We start from the raw sequence: 27,532 nt of genomic DNA, 5'->3' as shown, positions 1-27,532 counted from the left end.
CGGAAATCAATTCTTCTTCGCTGCCGGAATGCACTGCACACACAGGCTACCGTTTTAGAGCATTGAAGAAGAACCAAGGACACACTGCAGCAGCAAAGAATGGTGGCTGCATGACCGTTTTTATCTGAATGTGAATGTTAAAATGCTTTCCAGACCGGCGCTGTTGTACACAACAAGAAGTGACACAGTGTATCAAAAGTCAAATAACTTTTAAACCATAAATTGTTGCCCCTCACTTGTTTTCCTCTTGATGCTAGCTGTTGTTCTTCCCCATCGACACTTTTAATGCCTGTGAAGTCCGTGGGCGGTATTTTCAGTGAGCCTAGAACTTGTGTGACTTTTGGGGACTTACATGATTAAATCCACACCATTAAACCCGATATTGAACATCTTTTTTTATCCATTTTAATCAAATTATGATCATTTATTACCACTAGCTTGGATGCTAACTTGAATACTAACCACCATATTGTTTTCCCTTTGTGAGGGTCTGTCAGCCAGTTGCAGGCTGTTCCATAATCACGTGATGCTGCTAGAATAGAGCATAATGGGAGGCTGTACATTAACAACTCTATTTGTTGAGCCATGTCTGAGTCAAATATAGGTCTAAAATAATTTGCTAGTCTGCACAGCCAGTCCAGAAAGGTTACACTGGAATTGGATCAGTACTCAATATCAGCTGATACCCAACACCTTGGAATCGGAATCAGTATCAGGAAGGAAAAAATTGTATCAGAACATCCCTATTTATTACTCACCCTTTCCAAATACTTAGAGTTCCTATTCCTCTATTTAAGCCTGCCATCATTTCCCCCACTGTACTATGAATCTGACAGGCCATGCACAATAAGCTAGGGAGAAGGAGCTGTGAAGCACAGGAAAACAGGAAGTAAAATACAGTGTAAAGTACAGAGCTCTGAATATGGGGCGTTTACAAAACAGCAAAGGTTTGAGGCAGCGGTCCTCTTGATCATAGCACCCCAGAAAATCGTCTGTAATGTCTGTGCGAGTCAGCCCAGTTGGTAGCAGCTGCAGGCGACATGTTCACTACAGAGTCACCTGAGTTATGTAGCTGCTTGCACTGTAGATGTGGAGGGTTATGCATGATGTGAGGGAGAGACTTAGAGCTAGCATTGATAATGTGCCAGGAAGGTCAGATGCAAGTCAGGTTTCAAGTAGTATACGAACAAGTAGGTCAAGAGCTGAGAAAAATGGTCATAAGGAAAAGGAGCAGGCCTCTATTTAAAGTTCAATCTCTAGATATATGAATTGATATCTAAATGAAAAATCAAGCAATAAACAGCTGTTTCATCTCCCAGCACCATCCTTACTTCTATTATCATTACTAGAATGATTTAACTGAATCTAAGAGCAACTCTATTTTAACTGCTTTAATAATCAATATAGTTCTCTCTTGTTTTAATATGTATTCATTCTGTTTTCTACCAATTATGGTTGTTATTGCTAATTCCTCACACACTGCTACTATCATCATTGATGTTATAGTCATATCTTACAATATGTATATGTAATTACATTGGGTCTTTATAATAATACATCAGAGAGAGTATGGTCTTGACCTCTTTGTGAAGTGTCTTGAGATAACTTTGGTTATGAATTGGCATTATACAAATAAAGATTAAGTGATTGATAACTGTGGTCAGTCTTGAACGTATGAGTTGACTAAATAATTATGTCCCTCACTATTGTTATGGTCATAATTAGTCTCTCTTTAATGTCATTCAGGAATGCTTTGAGCTCTTGGCTCAACCTTTATAAAAAAAGTTCAGAATATAATAATAAAAAAAAAAAAAAAAGGTTTGTGGTGGCTTTGAATTTTCACATTTCTTCAGTAACTTTGACAGTCTCTGGAAGTGCATCTTTGCAGAAACAACAGATCGACTATGGACTGAAATCAGTGGATTGTTTGCCTGCTTGACCCTGACCAATGATTGTTAGGTCCTCTCCTACAGCATGTAACATTTTATTTTGCACTTTATTTCACAACTACTACTACCCTAAAATATTCTTAATTAAGCATAATAAATATCAGCCACCTTTGAATGTACAGCCTCTCCCTCTGAAACTCAAACTTGGCTCCTGTAAAGACTGTGAAAAAAGATCTGCTTCTGCAGGAAATGTCATCATGCCTTCAGTACAACCACCATCATCATGACTCATTCATCCAACTCAACCTTTGTCATTATGTAGACATCATAATCAGGCAGCCCCACACAAGTACTAACAAAAACATGAAATTCATATATAAACAAGTGTGCAAGAAAGTAAATATGAACTTCATTAGGATAAACTCAAAAACCTTCACCATGTAACAAATATTTCAATAACATATCAAACCTGACAACATCATACCAGAGGCATTTTTAATTGCAGATCAGCTCCATGCATTTTTTATGCCTATGACTGCTTTACTGATTAATTGCAGGGTCAAAGTGGTCCCTACCTCATCAAAGGGCAGCTTGGGATGATGGGGGATGCATGAGGTGGAGGCAGAGAAAGAGGAATGGTGTTAATTTCAGAAGAAAAGCTAAAATCATACTTCTATCATCAGCGGGCTCTTGCCAGCCTTTTCACCTGTTGCCAGGCAAACTCAACTCCTACATCATACGCTCACAAGCTGCTCTCCATCTCTCCCCAACTCATATATATGTAGTTGTGCAGCACCACTAAGCCAGAAAATGACTAACATAACTAAGATTTTCATCTTTCAGCAGCTAAATAGGAGTCAAGGCCGAGTAGAGGGAGGAGGAGGAAGGTAAGAGAAGGAGTGATGAAGAGGAGGGGAAGCAAAGGTTAGACCCTTTCCCTTCTTCCTCAGTTTAGACACAGGCAGAGGAAACCCTTATCAAGTTATAAAACAGTCAGAACAGATAGAGAGAGGCAGGGGGCTTAATGAAAACAGGGATTAATTAGAAATTTTCTACATAAATAAAACATAGAAATATTTCCTTATTTTAGCTCCCAGTGGGTTACAGTATGAGATTACTTATTCTCTGTTTTTATAACATTTAATTGATTGCAATTTGCATGAAAGAAACTATTTCAGCATATTCTTACAACTGGAATCTGATAAATATGAGCTGATGCAAATTAAAAGTTGTACCATTCCAAGTAGACTGACTAAACAATTTCAATATATAGTTCTAACTCAAGACTGGGATTAGCCACAACATTTTTATCAATTATTGTGCTTTTGTAATTGTAAAATGTCCATCACATTTTTACAAATCCAAAGGGATTTTTTTACCTTTACATGTTTAAAAACATATAGTTTTCAATGGCATAAGACAAGGTAAGGCAGGAAATCTTCACCACTGAGAGGCTAAAACCAGGCAGTTTGTTCCATTCCACTTGGAAAAATATTAAAGCAATGAATTGCAATCAAAATATTTCTAAAAACTCCAGTACAAACTCTGTAATAAGAGGGGAAAACTCAGGAGTAAAATAAGGAAAGGAGAGGAACAATGGAATCATCTTTAGCAGAGCAGAAACCGAGATGAGAGAAGATGGAGGAGGACATCGGAAGCGTCCTGCCTTTCACCTTCCTACTGTACGTGTGAGACTGGTAAGCAGGCTGTAACAAACAGGTGTTTGTACAAAACACATTGTCTGCATCCAAGTAATGCTGGAAATGATTATTTGTCATCATCCTTATTTTTGGAGTTTTTAGTGTTAGGAACTTAAATTAGTGCTAGGCATTATTACCTACGGGTGGGACTTGATAAGATTTTATTGATATCAATGCCATTATTGATTCTTCTTATCAATTCAATTCTTTATTGATTCTTTTCTGTAAAATTTCTTTTTGGAAAAAGTACACTATATAGGTTTTCACTATTAACAACTCCAATTTGATGGAGTCTCTTTCTCTGTAAACACAAAACAAGAATTCTGACACTTTCAGTGAGACTCACTGACAAGTACACTTCAACTACTGGCAACAATAAACAGTTTTGATAACTAAAAATGTCAAACATTCAGTTTTTGGGAGGAGAATATGCTAAAATACACAAAAATTACCTTCTTTATTGGAAATGCCCAAGTTAAGATAAACTGCTCTCTGGATCTTCAATCTCTGAACTTGAATTAGAATATAATACTGCTATTTGTTTTCTTTAAACAATAAAACCTTAAAGTAAATATAAAAACTAGTCTCTTGAGCCTAGATCCCTGGATGTAGAAACAGAAATAGAAATCTTTGCATTGCTTACGTGGCGTCTGTTTTTGTGACTGTCCGCCACGTTTACTTCCTTGACTTCTCTTTTCCTTCTCGATCCTTGTTACTTTAAACTTACATAAAATATACTTCTTTACAATAAAAACTGTATATAAAAGGATATGAATTAGAAGCAATTGAAGTTACTCCACTGCTAAAGACCTTTTCTGTTCATTTGCGATATTCTCATTTGGGGCCTGTTCATACTATAAATGTTTCTTTTATCCTAAACATTATTATCATTATTATTATTATTATTATTGTCAATGATAATAACAATTATATTACTTAAGTACTTAAAATTTCAATTCTGATGTTTAGCTAAGTCTGGCTACTCTTTAAAGTTTTTTGTTATCTAAACCAAACTAAATAAGACCTCAAGCAGATGTAGCAGAACAATGGAGGTAATCATATAATTTTAGGACAGTTAAGGAAAGAGAGAACTCTTTAGTATTTAAAATGTATATCTTAAAGTGCTTTAACATCTGACAGCAGCTTTCACTACATTTGGCTGTCTATGGTCAGGATAGAAGCCTACAGGTGGTATAGCACATTTTAGTCCCCAGGGTTACAAAAGGATTACCATCAATGTTATTTGTTAACAACCTCAGTTAGACTGCATGTGAGCTTCAATCTTCAACAGTTCAAGAGAGAGATTCAAATATTCCCCTTTTGTTTTTACACAACAAAAAAACAAGACCGGAGATCACTTGGAAGTTAGACTCATCTCCTTCCTTCAGGGAACAACAAAAAAATGGCTGAAAACCTGGAGCAATCAAGTTGCTTCCCATACAAGCGTAGGAGTACTGCTTAGCTGGTATTTCTCTGGGCAAACAATGTGAAGCTCCAATAAGCTAAGACTGTCTTCAAAACTGTCAAAAACTCACAACACTAACTGGCCACAGGATACTTAAACAATTTAATGAGGCATCAAATGGAGAGGGAGTTCAATATAAAAAGCAAACACCCAACCAGCAGTCCCATAATAGATGAATGGTGCATTATACATGCTAAGCTATTATCATTATGAATAGATTAAATATGTGACTATATTTGCAACAACTTTTTTTTAGCATGCTCTTATGACAATTAGTTAGTTCATCAGTCTAACACGAGATATTCATGACTTAGTGGAAGCTGCTAGTAGCCTTACACCTGAGCTCTATACAGAGTACTACATACAGTACACAGCATTAATGAAACAGTCTACCAGTTTTCACTTCTCTAGCTAGGAGTATTGGGGCTTTTTCAGGAAAGCTGAAACTCAAACAACATATCAAGGCTGCACAGATTTGGACAATGCAAAGAAGCAACTCTGTACTGAAGGCCAGACTGATGGTGGGTGAGCAGCTCTTTAAGAGGTTGAGGCAAGTTTTGAAATTGTTGAATAAAATCCTTCAACAAAATACAAAAAGACTTTTTTGCTCTCAGACATTTCATACAAAAGCGACAGACATATATAGATTGTGTGAGCCATCATATCAGAGCACTGATGGACAACACTGGTCCACAATCATTTCATTTTTAATAAATAGCCAATATTCAACTGGCTCTGGTCTCACAATAATGTGATACATTTTATTCATGTGTCAGTGAGCATGACTCCCTGCAAAGATGAAAGCTGGCTGTAATCTACCCACTGGTGCAGGTCAGCTGAGCCTCTGGATATTAGTGCAGAAATGGGCTGTTTGGCAAGATTTTTTCATTTGAATTACAGCAGTAATGTGAGGAAAATAAAATACTGAACAAGCTCTAAAATCTCTCTAAAACACAATGATTAATCGCTGAAACCTAAGCTGTATGACCACGTTTTTTTTTAATAAAATTAAAAGTGAAGATATTTGCATGATAATGTATAGTTTATTAACACAGAATGCAATTGTGCTTTATAGTCACTGCATTGTATATCCTTGTTTTAAGACTAACGGTACTTTAAGAATGAGAATTAGAGCAGTCTCATGAATTTGTAGTTAGAGGATATGCCATTACCATTAACTTAATGGGCTCTCTCGACACAGTGGCAAGGGTCATGGCAGAGACAAACACCTCAGCACCTCAGCACTTTCCAGCTTCAATTTTTCAGAAAACATTATTGAAATAGGTTCTTTCTCTCACATTCTCCTACAATGTGCTTTACTGTAACCTTTTCAAACCTTCAACTATCTAACAGAGACTCACATTGTTCTACTGGTGATAGAGCAGCACGTTTTAGCCCTCTATCATTATTCAGGTGTCACGTGTTTCTCGTGTGGGTAAACAGCAGGGGTTGGTCAGACCTTCTTTTCAACACACACAACAGAGATGAGAACACAGATGATGGTTCTCTGTCTAAACAATTTCTGGCTCCCTCAGCTATTTTCACCAATAAAATACATCCATTTCTGAGAAGAATAGAAGACCTTGAGGTACAGTGATTCAGTCCCCTGCTACACTGTGACTACAAGGAATAACAAATGTGAGATTTGCATTTTAGAGGAACATGTGAGGTACAAACAACAGCTTATATATACATATCTAGACTTCTGTGATTTGGTGAAATTGGGCAGAATTTTTAAGCGCATAAGTACATGTTTTAGTATTGTTGCAGTCGCATTTCTTTTTATTGGTGCTCCACAATATACAATATACGTGCATTTAAAAAACACTGTGCTCTTATTGTGAACGGATTCCCAGTAAGTAGGAATTATCAGGATTGCATCAGCAATATTTCCATTGGAGACACTATTTGCAAAGAACTCTCGTGACATTTTAAGGTCTTTCTAATGGAGTTGTTTTGATAACACAATTTCAAATTTTGATGATACTAGCTAAAACAAAGGAACCTGTTTCAATACCACAGCATCAAAAAATGAACTCTTGATGTCTCTTCCCTCTGCTTTCTATCAGTCTATCACAGACACTTGCAGGTGAATCTTTAAGCAGCGCTGAAGAGACTTGAAAAAATGTATTTCCTGGCCTGTGAATGGGATAGTTAGCGAGGATGGAGACTGTGATGGAGGGTATACAGCAGGCAAAAAGAGGTACATCTTAATGAAACACAATCTTCCTTCATGCCTGTGCAGAGGTTTTGGTGTATCTCTAACTTCTTTAGAGTATAACTGCTGTAAAACAATCAAGAATTATCACCTCTCTCTGAATAAATGCTCTGTTTTAGCAACAGGACACCGGCACCTGTTCTCACTTCATCATCCCTTTGTGCACACTCTCCTCACTTTCTCTTTTTCTTTCCACCAGAGGCATCTTTGGACTAAAATACAAGCATATATATTATTGCATCTCATTTTTCCTGTGATTTAATTAAAAAAGTGAAATTTCCATATATTCTAAATTCATCTCATACAAAGTGAAAAAATGTAAGTCTTTTTCTGTTTTCACTGCGAGGATTACGATACAGCCCATGAAAATCAAGAATCTACTACCTTGAAATATTAGAATATCACAAAACACCAATCAAAAAAACGGTTTATAATACAGAAATGTTGACCACCTGGAAAATTATGCTCATTGAATCCCTCAAACTGTTTCAGTGGTAACTGAAAATACTGGATTTCAAGCACCTTGGATTCTGTGCCTCACTGATCCGTGGTACAGGATTTGCTCGACACTAGGAACACGACACTTGTAGCCCATTTTCTGGACTCATCTGTGTGTGGTGGCTCTTGATCCACTGACTCCAGCCTCAGTACTCTCCTTGTTAAGTTCTACTGATTTCTTGAATCTGCTTTGTTTGATGATCCTATGAAGGCTACACTCTTCCCTGTTGCCTGTCTTTTCTTTTCTTCCTACACTTTTTCCTTCCAGTCATTTTTTTCGTGGATATGCTTAATACAGCCACAGAAAACAGCCTGCTCTTTCAGCAATGACCTTCTGTGGCTTACCCTCCTAGTGAAGGATTCCAATAGTTGTCTTCTTGGACAAATGTCAAGTCAGCAATCTTCCCCGTTTTTGTGGTTGTGTGTACTGAACCAAAATGAGAGAATAAAGGCTTAGGAAACATTAGCAAAATGGACTTTTCCACTGTATTCTAATGTTTTGTATTTTGAGTGGGCTTGTAAGCTGGAAGCTTGAAGTATTTCACTTTAAATGAGATGAGTCCAAAATTTATGAAAGTTTAACTTTTTTAATTAAATCACAGCAACCCATCAGCGCCTTCATGATATTTCATTTTTAGATGGTATGTTTCAGTTTCAAAAGTTCATTAGTTTGGTATTATCAATTGTAAAAATAATGGATATTTTATCGTTTAATGCACGTGGTATCGAAAAAGAATCAAGGCATTGAAAATTTTGAAAACTTAAGTTTCTATATAAGATCAGTTGGAAATCCTTGACAGTGCAGTATTTTTTGCAGGATGGTTTTGTAACACATTGTATTTATTTCACACATTATTTTATTTCTTGTATTATGTATTTTAAACAAACACAAGCAATAAATCATTCCATATCATAACCAACACGATACTAGATTGATTAAATCAGGGCTAAATGATTTTGAAAAAATATCTGATTGTGAAAGTTTTGACTCATATTGCAAATGGGATGTGAATTGTTGTATTGAAGGGAAAGATTATTTTTATGTCATTTTTCATTTTGATTCCGAAAACCATAAAAACATCATCTCTACAGCAAAATAAGTATTAAACTGGTATTTTGACACATTTCAGGTTCAAGAAATGCTGAACCTTCTGCAACTGTAAGACTGCAGAAGTTACTCTTGTGTTTAAAGGACAGTAAATGTATACATCTAAAATTTACCATAATCTAATGCGATATTCTTTTGATAACAAACAATTTCCATGATCAATCACAAAGCATAAAAATAATAAGACCATTTAGATAGAATATTTAAAAACTCAGTCTAATAAATATCAAAACACCCATTATCACTGTTACACAACAATATCACAAACTTAACAAACAGAAGGACCGTGATCATGGCCTCTTACACAGTTTTAGCTATGATTACAATTTAATGCTCCACTGTTTTGTTGGACTGCATTCATCTATCTAAAGGTGTGTTTAACAGATGGAGAAGCTACCCATTTTTCTTGACTTGTGAGCAATAAAAAAGATGTGATATCTTTAAGATCAGCGGTGGAGCTGTGAAAATTTATGTTTTGATTAAAAAAAAACAATGTATTCTTGCACCTTAATGTGTTGCTGCCAGTGTGAATGTGTGGAACAGTATCAAGATGAGGAGTGGACTTGTTAAAAAGCAGTAAGCTCCAGTAATTGTCCATGGATAAAAACAGACTATAAAAATGCCACTGTTGCTAGATATTAATTTGAAACAGAACTTTTCAAACTTATATTTTAACTACTGTGTTTGTACATGTTTCTGTGGCAGTGTAGAGAAAAGCAGTGAGCAGTACAATGGGAGTGAACTGACAGATTTAGGCAGCTCTGACAGCAAGTATGCTCAAGAGAGTTGAGCCGTCTAACAGAAGAAACTTTAAAGTGGGTGAGGGGGAGAAATATCTTCAATTTTTCTAACAAAACAAACAAAACATTAAGACTGCAAATTATGTCAGGCATGGAAACAGCCCAACCATACAGATGTGTGTCACGGATGCTCTGACATATACTGTCAGCTGTGAAGCCTTCTATAGAGAGGCTGTGTGCCTTTCCACATCATGTCCAATCAACTTGATCTGCCATAGGTGGACTCAATCAAGGTGTAGAAACAATCAAGAGAAGTGTGAGAAACCTGAGCTAATTTTCAAGTGTTTTTGCAAAGGGTCTGAAGGTCTCTTATGTCAAGGTGAGAGTTATCTGCTATATATATATATATATATATATATATATATATATATTTATTCTGTTTTCACTTTCTCATCATGGGACTGAGTGTAGATTAATGAGAATAAAAAGCAATTTATTCAGCATCAGGCTGCAACAAAAGGAAAGTGAAAGAAGACGAGGGGTCTGAAAACTTTCTGAATGCACTGTAGCACTGCACAACTATGGACAGACAAGACGGATGGATGGATAGATAGATTATTGTCTGTCCAAGAAGTGACAGAAATTCTTCTTTAACAAGGCTCAAACACAAAAAAGGGACATAAAAATAAAAAAAAGGAAAACTGGATGGAATTTACCAGCAACAGCTGAAAAAAAGTATTGTGTCGTGTAGTTGTATTTAAACTCCCTGTAAAAAGATTTTTAAAAAATCAGTGTTAGGTTTGTTCTATGACAGGCAGCTGTGTTTGAACCGCCAGGCCAGGTTTCAGTCATGAAAACTTTATTTAAAGTTAAAAAATAAGCTACAAAATCATGAAACATGAGGCAGTAATATCCAGGAGTAGAAAGTAACTCAACATTTCCTCAAGTTACTGTAACTGACTAACTTTTTTTGTGTACCAGTACTTTTTTGAGTACTTTTTTAAAATCACTACTTTTAGTTTTACTTAGGTATACTTTGAGGGAAGTATTGTACTTCACTACATTTTAAAAATCATTAAGTACTGAGTAAAACGATTAACACCCAAAGCCAAAACGAGGAGGTTCTAGCTTTCTTGCAACAAGAAAATGTCCAGAACTTTGACTTTCATAGCACATGATGGTCAGTAGCTACAGAATGGTTAATATTCTCTTGCAGCATTAAGAAAATTAAAAACAGATTTTACTGTATAACCCCCTAAGCTATCAAAAGTAGCCACTTAGTAGTTTGAGTAAATCCAAAATTACTTTCAGTTTGTTTTTACTTGAGTAGATTTAGATTAACACTTTTACTTCTACTTAGGTATATTTTAACCAATGTAACTTTACTTTACTTGAATATGATAGTGTAGTATTTGTTCCACCTCTGGTAATAGTTGCAATAGGATGGTGTGGGCATGACGGTCAATGTGCCACATCCCTCAAGAAAGATGATCCTCTCAAATTTCAAAAAATGCTTAAACATGAATAGGAATCACCAGTCTGCTCAGCTGGATGTTACAGCTCTATTTGAAACAGCATTTATGTCATTACAGAAAAATAGTTAAGAGCCAAAACTTGTGATTTTCATTTTCTCATTCTGCAGTTAACACTTCAAGGATTCTTTGTATCTTATCTGAAGTAAAGTTTGATGTGAAGTTATGTCTCTCTCTCCCCTTGAGACATGTTAAGTTAGGGCTGAAAACACTCCATTTCCTGATGCTGCTCTTCAAACTAAGTCTTCACTGATGGTTAGAATTAGAGGCCTTCATCGTAAAACACTTGGCAGGAATAACATTCTTTAGTATCACAAGTCCAATAGACAGGAGGGATTGAAATGTTGCTGTTTTGAGAGAGACAAAGCCACAGCCTGCTTCTTTTAATCAGCCAGTGAAATATGTAGGGATGCACCGATAAGAAAATTCCTGGCCGAAACCGAAAACCGAAAATGAGGAAACCAAAACACCGAAATAAATTATTATGCCAATTGTTAGTACCATTGCATTTATGGCTATGACTGTGTATTAACCTCACTAAAATCAACTGCAATTGCAAAAATTAATATTAATGCTTCAAAGAATAAATCAATTACAAAATTATGTAACTATTTATTAAGCACTTCATTCCAACAATACACAATATAAAATAAAATAAAATAAAATACAAAATAAAATGTTTAAATTGACCGCAATCATGTATACATTAAATCAGTGGTTCTCAACCTTTTTTCAGTCATGTACCCCCTGTGAAGTATTTTTTCAGTCAAGTTCCCCCTAAACAGCGCAAAGCTTTTTGGCCAAAAAGAAAGACATTGAAGAGTGCTGTGACAGCTGTCTGATTTATCAAACTTTGTAACTGATAAACACTTTCAAATTACAAATATTAGATTTTTTCTTTTCATACCTTTTAAATGTTAAAAATGCATGACTAAAGTCATGGCACATCTTCTCATCTCTAAATGTGGGAATTCAAATTAATGTAGCTGTTGAAAACAGTGACTGGAAAGGCTTTAAACCCAGAAGTGTGTAAAACTCTGCTCGGCTGCAGTGGTCTCTCTGGAACAATTTGGAAATAAAAACATAGAGCTAGAAAGAACTAAAAACCTGTAAATAATAAACAAGTTATAAAAAAGACTTCTCTTTTCTCAAACTGAAATCACGAACTTAGTTATAGATCAGCATTTCTTCACAAAAAATAAATCTTAAACCTTTTTATGCATGGAGAGGTTGTGAATACAGTGATTGACAGGCATGTTCCAGTGTGGGTCAAACCATCCTGCCATGGGGGTGACTCAGGAGGTTTTAGGGTGATTAAATTTAAGAGCATACAAAATATTAACTCCAGTTTATAAACTTAAGGTCCTTACGCTCTATACGCAATTTTTTCATGCAAATTATTTACACACAATATTGACATTTAGAACCTGTAGTGAGTCAAAGCAAGCTTCCTCACCTGCAACATCATTTCGCAGCGCGACATTGCTGCGGATATTTAAGTAGCATATTTGCACTCATATAGACATGTCGGGCTGCCTGTTGCCTGTCTCCCTCTCTACCAGGCTAAAAAAAAGAGGCAAAAACACAAGCACTGACTATAGACAGATATGAGGAGATACCAAACATCAGGTGGTGTTGGAGAGGAGGACGTTTTTGTTCCTCTGTCTGCCTTAAAAATCGGCACCACCACCACTATGTGCGCTCGCTGGAGCAAAACTCACACAGCTGGAGCTGTATCTAAACTAACAGGACTTTAGTGAAATATTTACCAACACAGTCTCCTCTGACCTCAGACATAAAACTCATAAAAGCTCCAGATCAACCAGCTAAATAACTCCTCCGGACAGCCTTGAACACAAACAGGTGAGCCAGTCTGTGTGCTGTGGAGAGAGTTAACTCCTCTCACCACGAGCCTCAGCTGTGCAATATTATAACTCTTATTGATCATATTTGACATAGAATGAATGAAAAGTCAGTCCCTCCTCTTACAAACTTGGCTGGCACAGTGAATGAAACCGTGAAACAAAACGGCACTGACCTCCTGGCTGTGCGTAAAAGTGCCGCCTTACACACGGAGTGAAGGACAGAGAGGGACAAACCTCCTTTAACTTTCGCTGCAATAAATATCACTGTTTATCAGAGGACAGAGAAAACACACTGCAGACATTCGCAGCATGAATGTGATTTTAGAATATATGTAATATACTCGCAAAAACGTGTCGCTCCTGGCGTGCAAAGAAAGGCGCTATTTTTCTTAAATAGCCGGCATGTATTTTAAAATCTCGCATACCCCCTGGAGTGCCTTCATCTACGTGTACCCCTATTTGAGAACCACTGATCCAAGCGTGTGCTGGCTGCGTTTTTTGCTTGCGTCATCACAATGTCATGTTTCTGCCTTGTTGTTTCGGTGATAAAAGTCTTTTGGCCGAAAACCGAAAATGCACTTTGGGCCATTTTCGGCCGAAAATTTTCCGGTGGCCGAATTTTTGGTGCATCCCTAGAAATATGGATTAAAAAACATCTTCAACTAGTTTCAAGTCAAGCCCTCAAATGATTAGCCTGGCTGCTGACCTTATGGTGAAATTTGGTCAGGATGCAAGTGACTGGCTTTGTGCCAGTGCAAAGGGACAGAAGTTGGGGATTAAATTTTCTATTTTCTGTCACAAATCTCTCCGTTATGATGCTTTTAATGACCCATAGGCCACCATAGCTGGTAGATTTGGCAAATTTGCCTCACAGTAAATGTAGACACAGCATTATGCTGGCTGTTATATTTAACGAAGGCAGTGACATTGGCTAAAAACAAACTATATTCAGATGAACTGCTCAGAAATCCTATATCATAGTAGCGTTATGAGGGCAAGGTTATTCCCATAGCACCCTGTGACCTCATGGGGCGCAATATTTGCCCTGCCCAAGATAAACCTAACCATGAAAGTGGGGAAAAACTTTTTCATGGTCTAAATCCAAAATTTAGGCACACATAGAGCCAGTGTTTTTTATATGTTTACAGCAACATTTATCTAGTGTTTGGACACAAAGTTTGGATTCCACTGCACAGGGAGTTCAATACTGTTCAGGGTGGTTAGTGCAGAGGGAGTGAAGGATTTTTGTGGATGTTTTTCTGGGCCAGGGGGATTTTAAAACATCTAACAGTAACTGGAAGGAGTGGTGGAGGGCATGAAAAGGGTCCTTTGAGATCAGGATGGTTTTGCTGATCACAGAGTGGTTCACAGTTCAGAGAGGGGAGTTTGGGGTGAAGTGTAATACACAGTAAAGGTAATTATTGGTATCGGCAGATATGAACATTTCTGCCAATCTTTACAACCCATATATCAGCTTTATGTTCTGTCTGTTTGAACAAAGAAACTGGTGAAGATTTAGGCTGGATCAACAAACCTACATCAGCTGAGGCCTTTTTCTTTATTCATCTGTGTTTTGGACTGGGGCTTTAGGTCTGAACAACATTTAAATATTCTTTTAATATCGGCTAAAATTATTTTGTAAATATCTGCATATCAGATGTCAGCAAAAATCCAATATCATGCATCCCTGAAGTGATTCTTTTGAGGGCCCAACAAACTATATGAGGTAGTTTTGTTTCATGTTTGATGGTGAGGGAGTTGAACCAGGATGAGATGTTGAGGGTGAGAATGGATTCAATGAGTGAATTATAAACCAAAGTTAAAACGTGTTTGCTGACATTGCTGACAACAGTTAGAGGGAATGCTGAAAAATAAAGCTGAATGGCCTTGTGAATGAAGTCAGATATTTTTCTGAAAGCATGTTTTTAAAATGACATCTGACTACAAAGTCAGGCTTCACAAGAGGCACCCAGACAAGAGAAATTCCTCTTTAAACCCTCAGTGATTCATGAGCCGCACTTCTGGAATGAACATACAAAGCCAAGCCAGCCGCTCTCCTTCAATACAACACCTACAACAGTTTGCTCAGGATCCAATACAACACAGATCCAATGTTTTTGCATGATGCTTCTTCACAAAAGGTATTCCAAATAAATAACACGACAGAATAAGAGCAGCAAATCCCTAATAAAACAAACCAGACAGGTAAACATGTCTGAATTCCTTCAACTTGAATTCAACATGATACTCTGGACAAAATTTAATCTCTAATGTCATCTCTAATTTGAGCAATGGATATTAGACTATCTATCTATCTATCTATCTATGATGGACAGACAGATGGTTGGTCAGTCAAACAGAATATATATAGAAAATCTGACATTAAATTCAGTATTTTTCAATATCTTTTTAAGTCCCTCTTCACTGATTTTTAAGACCCTATCACAACATGAAATTTTCAATGCACTACATCAACTACACAATTGTGTTTATGTTTTGTACTAATTGTAAGATAAAAATGTGACAACAAAAAGAATGCCAGGAGTATCTTATTGTAGCATGAAATTACGTTCTCTTAAAGCATTTTGAGATTAGACTATGAGAAAAAAATCTTTGGTTTAAAACCATAACATCGCTAACAAGGGAAGATCTGATTTTCATCGTACCATCATGTAAAATTTTTATCTGTGCTAGTATTTTGGCACAAATGTCATCGCAAAGCTGCTTTTTATTTCCAAAACTTTATCAGGTACAGGGCTCAGCCATGGCTCCAACTTTTTCTCCTCCATCTTCTTCCCAGAAAACTAACTTTACCAGTCATTTAACTGCACACATTACTTCAGCTAGCTAGAGGCACAGCGAGATTTGAGCACATAGAATATGAGCGTGCAGGATACATCAGATTCAGCAGAGTTCAAAAGAATCGTTCCTTTAACTCAAATCAAACATAAAACAAAAAACAGAAAAAATAGCCAAAAGTCTCTTTAGATTAATGTAAATTAATTTAAGACTTTACATTCGTGCATATAAAACCTTTAAAGTACTTTTTAAAAGCCTTAATCCCAGCTAAATTGATTATCAACTTTTAGTATTTTTTAAGACCCTGCAGACACCCTGTCGAACAGACAGACTATATTGATCCCAAATTGGGTATTGCAGTGTTACAGCAGCCACATTTCAAACAGGTAAAGCAGCAGAAGAATAAATATACCATAAATAATGGAAATTATGTAGTAAAAGTATATGTGCATGCAGCAAGTTATCTAACAATACAAATCAAGTGTCCAATAATGCAATTAATAAGAACTCACTGTTTTGTGCATTGCTGATTTTGTATTTAGAGTGCAACAGTCTTATTTAATATGTTTTCATAAGCTTTTTGAGTGTTTGTGGATTTTAAAAGGGAGCTGGACTTTATTGACAAAAAGTAAAAATTTTATACACCAATCAAAGTTGAAAACAATTTAAAATTCAATTCATTACAAGTTAAGGTTGCTTCTGTTTACACTGTCGGTCGAATTTGGTAAAATAAAACACAGTCTCAATGAAGAAAACTATTTGAGTGTGTGTGTGTGTGTAAGTGTAGTAATGATAGAGCACAAATAAAATGCAAGGGTGTATTTTTTTCAACTTTGACATTGGTTATAGACATTGTGGGCATGAAAAATCAATAACAAATGTTTGACTTACAGTTTCTTTAAATCACTTCCAACATTTTAGGAAGAGTGAGTAAAAGATGTTTTTTCCTCACAAAAATCCCTCTGTACATAGTTTTTAAAATTGAATAAAATCTAATCTAAATAAGACTGGGGGGGGGGGGGCTTTTTCACAGATCAGCTGGATGCAGCTAATTATATTTAGCTGTGGGGAAAATGGCTTAATCTCACTCTAGAAGCAGGAACACCATTGACTGTATACATAGGTTGTCATAGTTAAAACAAAAGCATCAAAATAAGTATTCAAAGTTATTTCAAGCACTGAGGGGTTTACAAAGTTTTAATGAAAAGCTTCACAGAGGCAGCTGAAGGGAAGTCTTACTGTAACAGAGCAGTATATTACATCTGGCTTTCTGTTCTCTCCTGCACGCTTCTGTGGCAACTAAGCCTGTTGCTAAGCAACCACTTAATCAATACCTGATCCTCGCCGGAACAAAGCAGAACAACGAGGGGGAAATAATGGAGGAACATTTAGCTAGCAGCCTTACTGTACAAAAGCCATGTCAGATACCATTCATGTACGTATCACTCACTGACGGTCACCATTAGCAACCTCTTGCTATTGTTGGCTCAGTGAACACAGAAAGAGGTACAAGAATGTATTACACAGAGCATAAAGATAAGACACTGCTTTACTGGCTGGATTACATATTCCCAAAAAAGGAACTACCAAAGCAGGCCTTGCCTATTTTTGATCACCAAAAGAAAGAAAATAGTTTTTGTGACTTCATCTGAAATAAAAGCAATGGTCTAACTTAAGTTGTCATTTTTATTGCCATTAAAGACCCAAAAGCTTTAAAAAAAAACTCTCTCATGTTAGCTTGTTTGTAACAATCTCACAGAGGCTCCAAGGAATGTGCAAGTTTGTGTAAAAGGTCAAATCCTTGGAATATGGGGGTTAATTCATAAGGATCTTTTAACTTTAAATAAAAAGAAATTAAGTGTGAAAAGAGCATACAGTGCATGTATCAATTGCTGTTATAGCTGGTACTACTACTGTCAGTACCATTGGTTCTTCTCATTGTTTATATCCACTACATACTGCCTTTGATATTTATAACCAAAATTCCTCTTGGTGACAATACCAAATTAAATCCAGTATTATATTATATTATACTGTATTACATTAACTCACAGACAGCTCAGTGGACAAGCCATAAGCCATCTGAGCCTTGTTTTATGAAACATTTACCTATGTACAGTTCCCTCATTTCCTTAAGATCCATAGAAAGTTCCTTTTCTGTGACTAAGTCCATTTTTAAATCTTCACTCTACCCATAAAAGCAGGTGTGTGTCCAAACAGGAGGTCAGTTACCCTTAGTTAGAGATAGTAGAAAAATTAAAAATGATACAAAAACAGTTTGAATGCAGTAGAGTGGAAATTTAAAATGCGATTGATCACAATTAACTACAGAGATTCTGAGATAATCGCAATAAAAATTCTAATCTATTGACAGCCCTAATCATATTCTATCTACTTTATTGTATTACATTACATTATTGCAATTTAAGTCCAATACTGTTGTATTACTATTAAAATATTAATAAGATATTAATATCTATAATGCAACTTCACACTGCTGTCTATATAGATATATTATCGTAACATCTAGTTCTTCTCATCTCTTTTCTCATTTTTCAGTGACACATCACTGCTGTATACATAATTGGCTGCTACCATGTCAATTTTTTTAACATGTGTCACCTTAGCTCCAAATGTTTTATATTTTTTATAAAATTGTATTTTAACCTCTTTATTCTCTTGTGTTGCCTAAATGCCAGAATTCCCCACTTAATTATTATATCATTTTCCTTAAAACCAAAGTAAATCAAATTTTATAAATCTTCTAAAAAAGGAAAACTTCCCAAACCATCGTGGACCAACAAGTGTCCACTGCTATTCCCTGAGCCAAGCTGGTGTCACTGATACCCCAGTATCATTGATACAACTACTAAAATATGGTTATAAGAAGCTGGATTTATAACCACAGTAATTTAGATTTCTAGTTTGTTCTCAATGATCATTTGTTTCAGCTATTTTATCACCATGACTGTATATGCAAGTTGTTCTGACAAACATTATGTTTCATCAGTTTGCACTTGATACTGTGATAAAAAATAATGGCGTTTTCATGGTGATTTTTTCGGTCCAAATCAGCTGTGATGAGTAAATTAAAATTCAATCTCCCTATTTAAAGAAACCATCATCAAAAATATATATCATCCTGACTTTTGTCTTGAATTTTCAAAGATGTTGTAAAAGAATATCTTTGTGGATTGAAATTTAAAATCATATGGCATAAGAGGGAAACAAGTGATCATATGGTTGATTTACAGATATTAAATATTTGATTATTTTGACATATTCAGAAATGTTTTCCATTTTAAGGCAGATGGTCAATTTTATTTTTGCAAGATTGACAATGTTTGATTGACACCCAAGTGTCAAGAAGAAGAATATGGATAGTTTGAGGCAAAAAATGTGCAAGAGTGCACACCCTGATCACACCACTTTGTGTTTATAATGCAGGCAAATCGAGTTGGAAAGCTGCTCCGTATATGTGTGCGTGTGTGTGTGTGCTTCTGCATGTGTGGGTGTCTGTGTTTAAGAGACCAAGACGGGGAGAGTGAGTGGGAGACTGATGTCATACAATACACCTTCCTGTGGGCGAGTGGGGGCAGAGCTGAGCATTGGTCAGGTAACTAGTCTACACACCATCATATCTCCAAGGACATTATCCTCCTTTTTGTTTCCAGTGCTCTTTCACAGTCTGGCAAGCCTTCTGATGCACTGATGCTTTTAATAAAAAGAGGCCCTCCAAACTCCTAAATACCACTTCCCTTATTCTCCCACCAGAGAGTCACACAGATGATGCTCTTGGGCTCTTCAAAATTGTACTTGGTTTATATACATCATTTCAGCTGGGATTCTAAGCACAGAGAATTTAAAGTGTTGCTATTTTTTACAGCGATTTGAGACTAAGAGCAATGAAAAAAAGAGAAAAATATATTATCATATGTAGGAGGTATTAATGCACATGCAAGTGTGGGTGAATCAAAAGTGCACAAGGGTGGTGATAAAATAAACCTTGTGGCTGTAGGACATAACCTGATGAAGAGAAAGCTTTATTTCAATTTATATTCTATTTTTTAGGTTCAGTTTACCAGACAATGAGATGTACAGGTTGGTTGTCATTTGTTGAGGAACTTTGTTTTTTTATTAAAAAAATACAGGGTCTATAGTAAAGGTGCAGTTTGTGGTAGCAATGGGTTGTAAAGCTTAATACTGAGCGGCCTGTATTGCTTTGTCCACCACATTTACATCTTTGATGCTAGACTTTATATCAGCCATCAACGTGGCCTTACCAGAGTGTCAGCGTAGCTCAGTGGGTAGAGCAGATGCCCATACAGAGGCTTTAGTCCTTGGCGTACTGGTTGCAGAAGTGATTCCCTGTTTGATGCATGACTTCCCCCACTCTCTCTCCCATATTTTCTCTCTCTCTTCAGCTATACTATCCAAACAAGGGCAAAAGCCCAAACACAATCTTTAAATACATAAATAAATAAATGAATAAAAAGATGACATTACCAGAGTACCACATAGGATATGAAAGACATTTTCAAAGATCTTTTTAAGCACTTCAACATAAATCTCAGAGTTATCTTCATAGCCATACTGGTAAAGGTATTCAGGATTTTCTCATCTGGCAGCATGGCTAAGTTATTTATTCATAATCGCAGACTCTATGCTATTTTTACATGTAAGGACACAGCAAAACAGTAAAATCAGATAATGCATCAGTTGGCATATGCCAGTTCAGCATTTTGCTGCATCAACCTTGGCCCTGGCCTGTACTGCTCTGGCTTCCTGATGGCCATCATTCATGCCTGCACCAGACCCATGCCCTATCTCCAGGTATCTTCCCAGCTGACCCCTCCATGACGCTAGTGGCCGGAGGGTGCAGCTGCCGCTCCCGTATCCAGGGGCTGACCAACGATACCCAAAAATGCTCACATTTATCCCAGATGTCTAATGTAGGCTAGCGGTGCAGAACAAGTTACCAAAATGGTCAACATATGTCGAGTCTACAAACACCATCTTAACAGTAGCAAGATGCTCTCACCATCACTAGAACTAGGTGCTGCAGATAGAGAGAATGCCCTGATTGTCCAAATTGAAAGTGCATTCTCTCTATCCGCAGCACCTAGTTCTGGTGATGGTGAGTGCATCTTGCTACTGTTATGATGGTGTTATCAGGACCTCGACTCAGGATTTACGCTGGTGCAGTGCAGCATTAATTTTGACAGCTATTTTAATTTTCGTCTCAGTTTTAGTCTTTAGATTAAATGCCTCTTAGTCACATTATAGTTAATTCTACCCTTTATAATTTTAGTCTAGTTTTAGTCAACAAAAGCTCAAAAACATCTAAGTCTACTTTTGGTCCATAAAAAGTCCTGACATTTTAGTCTTTACTTTTAGTCCACGCAATTATCCTCTTGCCTAAATCTGGTATCAAACCATGGTAGAGTATTCTATGCACCCTGCCAAACTTGGGATCCCTGCTTCTATAGCTGAGAGGCAGAAGAGATACAGATGCATCGTATTTTCACGGATTTACCCACAGTGGAGAAATATCATGGATTTTGAATGTCTTATGAAAACTAGATTATATTTTAATCTAGTTTTAGTCATCTTGATGAAATCCAAATCCAAACGTTTTCAGTTTGAGTCATCAAAGATTTATTTTTGGCTAGTCTTGGTCTAGTCTTTCTCATGGTAAGAAGTGTGTGCCGATAAACACTTTAAGTCATAGTTGTAGTCAAAAAAATGAACACTGGTCCAGTGGTGGGCCGTAAACTGGCATCAATTCCATCTCAAGTAAAACATCTGCCACTGCCATTTTGCAACACCGTCATCGCCAGTTAAATGCATGCATTGTGTTGTAGTCCACACGTGATGCATGTCACTCTAGCAGTGCAAGCAAGTAACTAACCAAATGTCACCTAGATGTGCGGCACAGTGAACAGGTAGAACATGCGTTCCCTCCTCCTTTAGTTTTAAGTCTGTATCATGCAATAACAAGCTGTGTGTTGCATTGGATTGATGGATATTAAATGAGGTCAGAAGACGCTGTAAATTCTATAGCTGCATTGACTCGCCTGTACCACTGCTAAAGCTAAGTTAAAATAATGATACTATTTCCATCAAGTTCTTAAATGATGAACGCCAACATCAGGAAATGTGCTATAGACATTGACACACCTCAGGTAAAGAGAATCAAAACTTAAACACTATAGGTGCAGTTACAAAGCAGTGAAAACAGAGAGACTTGTAAAATCATTTATCTGTGTCTTGTACACAGATATGAGTTCAGTATGCCATCACAGGCCCGTCTTAGGTGAAGAAAGGGGTTGCTACACACGAATATTCTTTTTTAAATCAATTATCTCTTTTAATTTTGTAAGACTGCAGTATTAACACCATTGCTGTAAAGGGCTAGAAAAATACAATAATATGAATTTCAGGCTATTCTGCTAGGGCCTTTACTGGTCTAGAGCCAGAAGAAGGGCAGGTAATATTACTGTAGACCCCTCTCGAATGGATATAAACTGTGTAAATTCTTCTGTTAGGCTTCACAGTGCACTTCAAGCCAAAACCACCAGAGACAAAAACAATGTGTCATTCACTCTGATGAATGGTTAACAGTCACAGAGTGTCAGAATATATAGCGTTCGTCTCAAAAGCACCTGGCCACTTAGCCCTGTTTTTCATGTAAAAATATCCCGTGCTGTCTCTCAGCTTACTCTATTGTGAATTAATCTAATCAAAATAATGTAAGAAAACTCACAGTGGGACAATACCTCACCAAATATGCTTGTTTACACTATTCAGTGCAAACTGTCACACCTAACTCATGGTAATCTGCCTTACATTATATATTTCACACTTTTGGTCATGTGTATTTAACATCTTTGCACTTTTTGAGACCATGAATTCACACTAACTTGTATATATTCATTAAAATATCTAATTAGAGCTTTTACAAATTTAAATGGAAAATACATTATTTTTTCCATTTTCTATGTTTTATTCAATGTTTAATTCCTGTACTTTGAGAGTAAAGATAACCAGAGTCATATTCCTTCTTTGCGTAAGTGTACTTGGCAGCTAAAAGTGGATCTGATTCTTATTAAGATCCTGAAATAGGCCACCCAGTTGAGCATCTGTTTCAAGCATCATGCTGGAGTTGCTTAATAGCAGGCCCATTGTGTGAATGTTTATATTTAACTTGTGGAGTAAATACACTCTACATACAGAGCAATCACTTTGTTCAAGAGAGGGGCTGCACTGATAACAACAACAGCAGCTAATAATTATAATAACGACATTTATAATAATAATAATAATAATAATAATAATAATAATAAATTCACTGTTCATACATTAAAAAGAGTGCACAGAACTTAAAAATTAACGTGAGGGGAAAAATACTTTAAAATAATAGTTCAAGAAGAGATTGTAAGGCAAAGACAAAGTTAGCAACCAGGTCAGGTAGGTCACTCTAGAGTCTGGAGGCCTACACAGCAAAAGGGAAATGGCCCTTAGTCTTCAAAATGAGCTCTAGCTGCAACACTATCAGCTGATGCAACAGGACACCCAGGGCCATAGGGTATTAGGATGTCAATGATATGCCTTGGGGCCTAGTCATGTAGAGCTTTGATAGTTAGTTACACATTTTATGATCAATACAGTAGTGGAGGAGAAGTCAATGCAAGGAGATCATGATCTGAGTTATGGGCCGTGGTCTCCTGAACCAGTGAATAAGTCTAGCTGAAGCTAGCCATGCAACCAATGCAACTTATGAAGTGAGATGCTGTACCATGAGGCTGAGATCAACACTGGAAAGGGCTGACTAAAATCTAAAAGGATTAATATTGAGCTTTCTCAGTTGTCAGCAGTAAGAAGCTAGTCATTTGTCACTTCAGCTAATCTATCCCAGTCAATACTGTGCATGGCCCTTTAACCACACGACACTGATATTTATCAAATATTCTGTATGCACTCATGTGAGCAGTCAGTTAAGAGGCAATACATTTCTACAATTTCTTAGATTAGAAAACTAATCTAGAAATTGGTCAGGAATCAGTTAGGGTGAGGGGGGCAAGAGTACTATTCTAAATGGGCTGAACATTTTCATTAAAAAGAGAATATTCATTCATTAAGTCCACATGGGAAGATTTAATTTTACGCCCAATTTCTGAGATATGCTGCAAACATACAGGCTGATATGCCAGTGTTAATTTTGACAGCTATTTTTGTTAATTAGTTTTAGCCTTGACATCGGAAAGTTTGATAAGTTTTGAGCATGTTAAGGCCCTAGCATTAGCGACTTATTTGCTGGAATGATAATAGAACAACTACAGTTTCAATTGGACCGTCGCTCTAAGGTTGGCGCTAGTGCCACCTTGGTTTAAATTGTTTAGCTGAGCTACATTACAAAAAAGCTACCTCCACACAAAGATCTTTTGCTAGTGTGTCATTTTAACACTAAACTAAGGTCATCATATTGCACTTTCAGTGTAATTTAACAGAGCATAAAAACAGGCAGTACTACTCTGACACACGTATGGACTTATACACAGATACTGATTTGCCCCTAGCGCAACTTCTATTGGCTTGACATTGTGCGTTAGACCCTTTTTTGCCTCAGTACCATTTATACATCATAACAGCAAGCCTAAATTATGGTGCGGTAGTCCTACCTTGAATAGACTGTGAAAAATGAGCTTTTGTCTTCAAAAATGAAAACAAAACCCCCCCTCTACCCAGTTGAGACATAGCTATATGTATATGTGTATTTAAGGCTTAAGGTTTTGCTGCTTTCTACATATGATGTGCTTATTCTCTTATTGCAATCCCACTGATGAACTGGCAGCAATACAGTAACACCACACATATGTTTATAATAAAAGCCTTAAGTGTGTGTCTGTTTCCAACAGCAGCGCCTATGTGTGTTCCAACTACCCGTGAATGAAGATGCTATTTAAGACATGACAGAATTCCTGTTAATATGATGTCGGGCTAATGTGTCAAACAAGGAAGGAATGGGAAGGACTTGCTCATATATACTCACGTCACTGCATGGCACGCACTACTGCACAGGTTATGGTCTTCTTTAAATTTATACTGTTAAACATGCACCACTGATTGTAAAGTGATTCAGGGCAATGTAAGTTTGGAAACATGTTAATAAGGTTAAAAAGTACTTGCTGGTTATTTTGGGTGCTTTAGTAGTCTGTGACCTTTCATGAGCTTTAGTGAATTCAAAGCTGAACAGAGCTGAACACAAAAAACACAAAAATATAAAATATTTACGGCCTATATTTATCTGTTCAAAAGCATAGTAAACATTACTTTATATTCCTAGATCCTGTCTGACTAGTTTTGGATAATAATGTCTCATATTACCTCTTAATGAGGGGGTGAAAGAGCGCATATGCCTTTCAATGCAGAGAGAGAGCAAAGTAGAGAGATAAAACTTCATATGATTCTCAGTCCTGATGTAACTCAGCTTACCTGTGAAGTGTGACAACAATGCTCCATCTATAAAGCACTTCCAGCACCCCTGTAATGAACTTCCCCATTGTTTTTTAGACTTCAGGCATTTTGTAAAAGTATATTGAATGAAATACCTGCAGACGAGCATGCACTGCTTGCTGTGCTTGCCCATGCACTCCAAGCAAGAACTTGGGACCTGCTTCTTGTTTAATGTAGTTTTTAAAGACAAATCTCTTATTTGATCCAGCAGTTAGGTGAACTAGATGAATTGACTTGTAATAACAAACAGTGAGTGCTGTACACTGCCACACCCCTTGCAGATGGCTGATGTGTATTCATAGGGCCAATATTAGCCAAAACCAAAACACCAGTACATTCCCAATTATTATCACACTTAACCATACAGGTAGAGCCATTTTTACGTTTTTTTTTTTTCTTTTTTTCTTTTGGGGGGGGGCTTAAACAAATACTCATGCACAATTTGGAGAAGTTTAGAGTTCAATCTTTAATGTTATGAAACACTATACTGAGGCAATTCAGTGAAACTTGGGTTTCTGTGTTTGCAGCAGCTCTAGATTTGGAAATTAATAAGATCTTATCAATTCATTTTAGCAGCAGATAACAGAATGGTGTTCCTTATTTCTTTACACAGAAAAAAGAAATGCAAAATGGAAGAAAGTTGACAAGTAAAACTCCTTGCCGTCTCTAAAATATTTTTACCTCCTCTTTTTTTCCAGAAAATAAAAGTGCATCCGTCACTGTAAAAGTTTTATACATGTATGTTAAATCCTTTTACATGGGAGAATCTTTGTCAAAAACATTTGTTGCACTTGCATACAACACCTTTCTGTGTACAGTCACTGAGTTATGACATACACTGCTGAATCTACTTCAGTTTGAACTCTCCAGTCCCTGCTAAATGTGTGTTTCAGAGTAAATCATACAGCACAAAAGAAACCAGAGATGAGAACTGACCTGTGTCACTCTGGCTAAAGGCAGCCATGGTCTGTCCACCCACTGACTGCATAGTGAATGGGTGATCTCTGGGGACCTGAAGTGATGCATCCTTCTCCCCCACATCACCCAGGGCAGTCAGCTCCTCATTAAGGCTGAAACGCACCTAAAAAACAAACATCCGATTTAGACCTTGCAGACATAGCATACCAACAAATATCTATTTCCTTCATTAGATAAGGTCAAACATTATATCCTTAAACATTACTGATACTTGAGGAGGCTGGATCCACAAAGCAGGATGTAGTGATAGGATTACAGATAAGAAGAGAAGGTTCACACAAGAAAATTAAAAAATAAAGCAAATAAACTGTAAGTTAAATGCAAAAAAAATCACCAAGCTCTGCTTTCTGAATGGGCAAAATCAATATTTAAAAAGACAAATGTGTCAACACACTGACATTACAGTTTGCCAAGAAGCTCTCACCTCCGTTTTGCCTTGCTTTCTGTCAGATGGATCATATGAAAGAAGAAGAAGAGGTTAAGTATACAACTAATTTAGTACAGGATTTAAAGTGAACATTTCACAACATACTTTCCGATGGCTATCTTTCCAACGTCCCCCTTTTCTGTGGCCTTGTCCCATTGTTGCGATAGGTACTTGGGCACCTAATGAAAAATCTTTTTAAAAGGTCACTTGGATTTTGGATTATTTACAGAATACTCACACAATACTTGTGTTAACTACTCCACAGCCAAGATACTAAATTTGACATGGATTACGTTTAGTCGAGCTGCTCATTTCTAAAGTATCGATAAGCTAACGTTAGCAAAACTATTTGTAATGTTTGCTAGCTGAAGATAGCATGAGCTGAGTTACGATAAAAAAAAAAAAAAAAAATTCATTTCTGAAATGCTTTAATTTAGTTGACGTAATAGTGTGGAGAATACAGAAATTTCTCGTCCATTTCACTGTAGTCAGTAAAAAATATTTGATCTGCTTTACTGTTTGAATTTCGACAAGGCAGTTTAGGAGAAGGTAACGTTTACCGGAAGTTAGCCATAAACAAGGTGGTAGGAGGTTTTGTGGAATTTCATTAAATTAATCGACATATTTAAGTACCAAAAAATATATACTAGAGGACAAACCTTTACAAGCCAAACGCCATTACTTTGTTTCACTCCAGTTAGATCAACTTCTGTTTTGACTGACATGGTACTAAGTTGTCAAAGATTTAACTTTGACCGACAAGTACCTAGACTAGCAGGCAACAAGCAACAGCTCAC

The 27,532-nt window shown here is 36.7% G+C and overlaps 1 protein-coding gene across 1 annotated transcript in view; it reads right to left on the bottom strand.

Moving 5' to 3' along the window:
• Positions 1-27,532, bottom strand: part of LOC121522202 (general transcription factor IIF subunit 2-like) — a 56,332-nt gene extending 28,800 nt beyond the window's left edge. Inside the window, exons 1-4 of the mRNA XM_041806350.1 lie at positions 27,395-27,532; positions 26,841-26,914; positions 26,733-26,751; positions 26,267-26,411 (exon numbers count right to left, since the gene is read on the bottom strand). Of these exons, the coding sequence (XP_041662284.1) occupies positions 26,267-26,411; positions 26,733-26,751; positions 26,841-26,914; positions 27,395-27,460 (304 nt within the window). The 5' untranslated portion in view covers positions 27,461-27,532. The remainder of the gene's footprint in view (positions 1-26,266; positions 26,412-26,732; positions 26,752-26,840; positions 26,915-27,394) is intronic.

The sequence above is a fragment of the Cheilinus undulatus genome, linkage group 15, assembly GCF_018320785.1.
Source record: "Cheilinus undulatus linkage group 15, ASM1832078v1, whole genome shotgun sequence".
Classification (NCBI taxonomy): Eukaryota; Metazoa; Chordata; class Actinopteri; order Labriformes; family Labridae; genus Cheilinus; species Cheilinus undulatus.
This window is presented reverse-complemented; position numbering and strand designations above follow the sequence as displayed.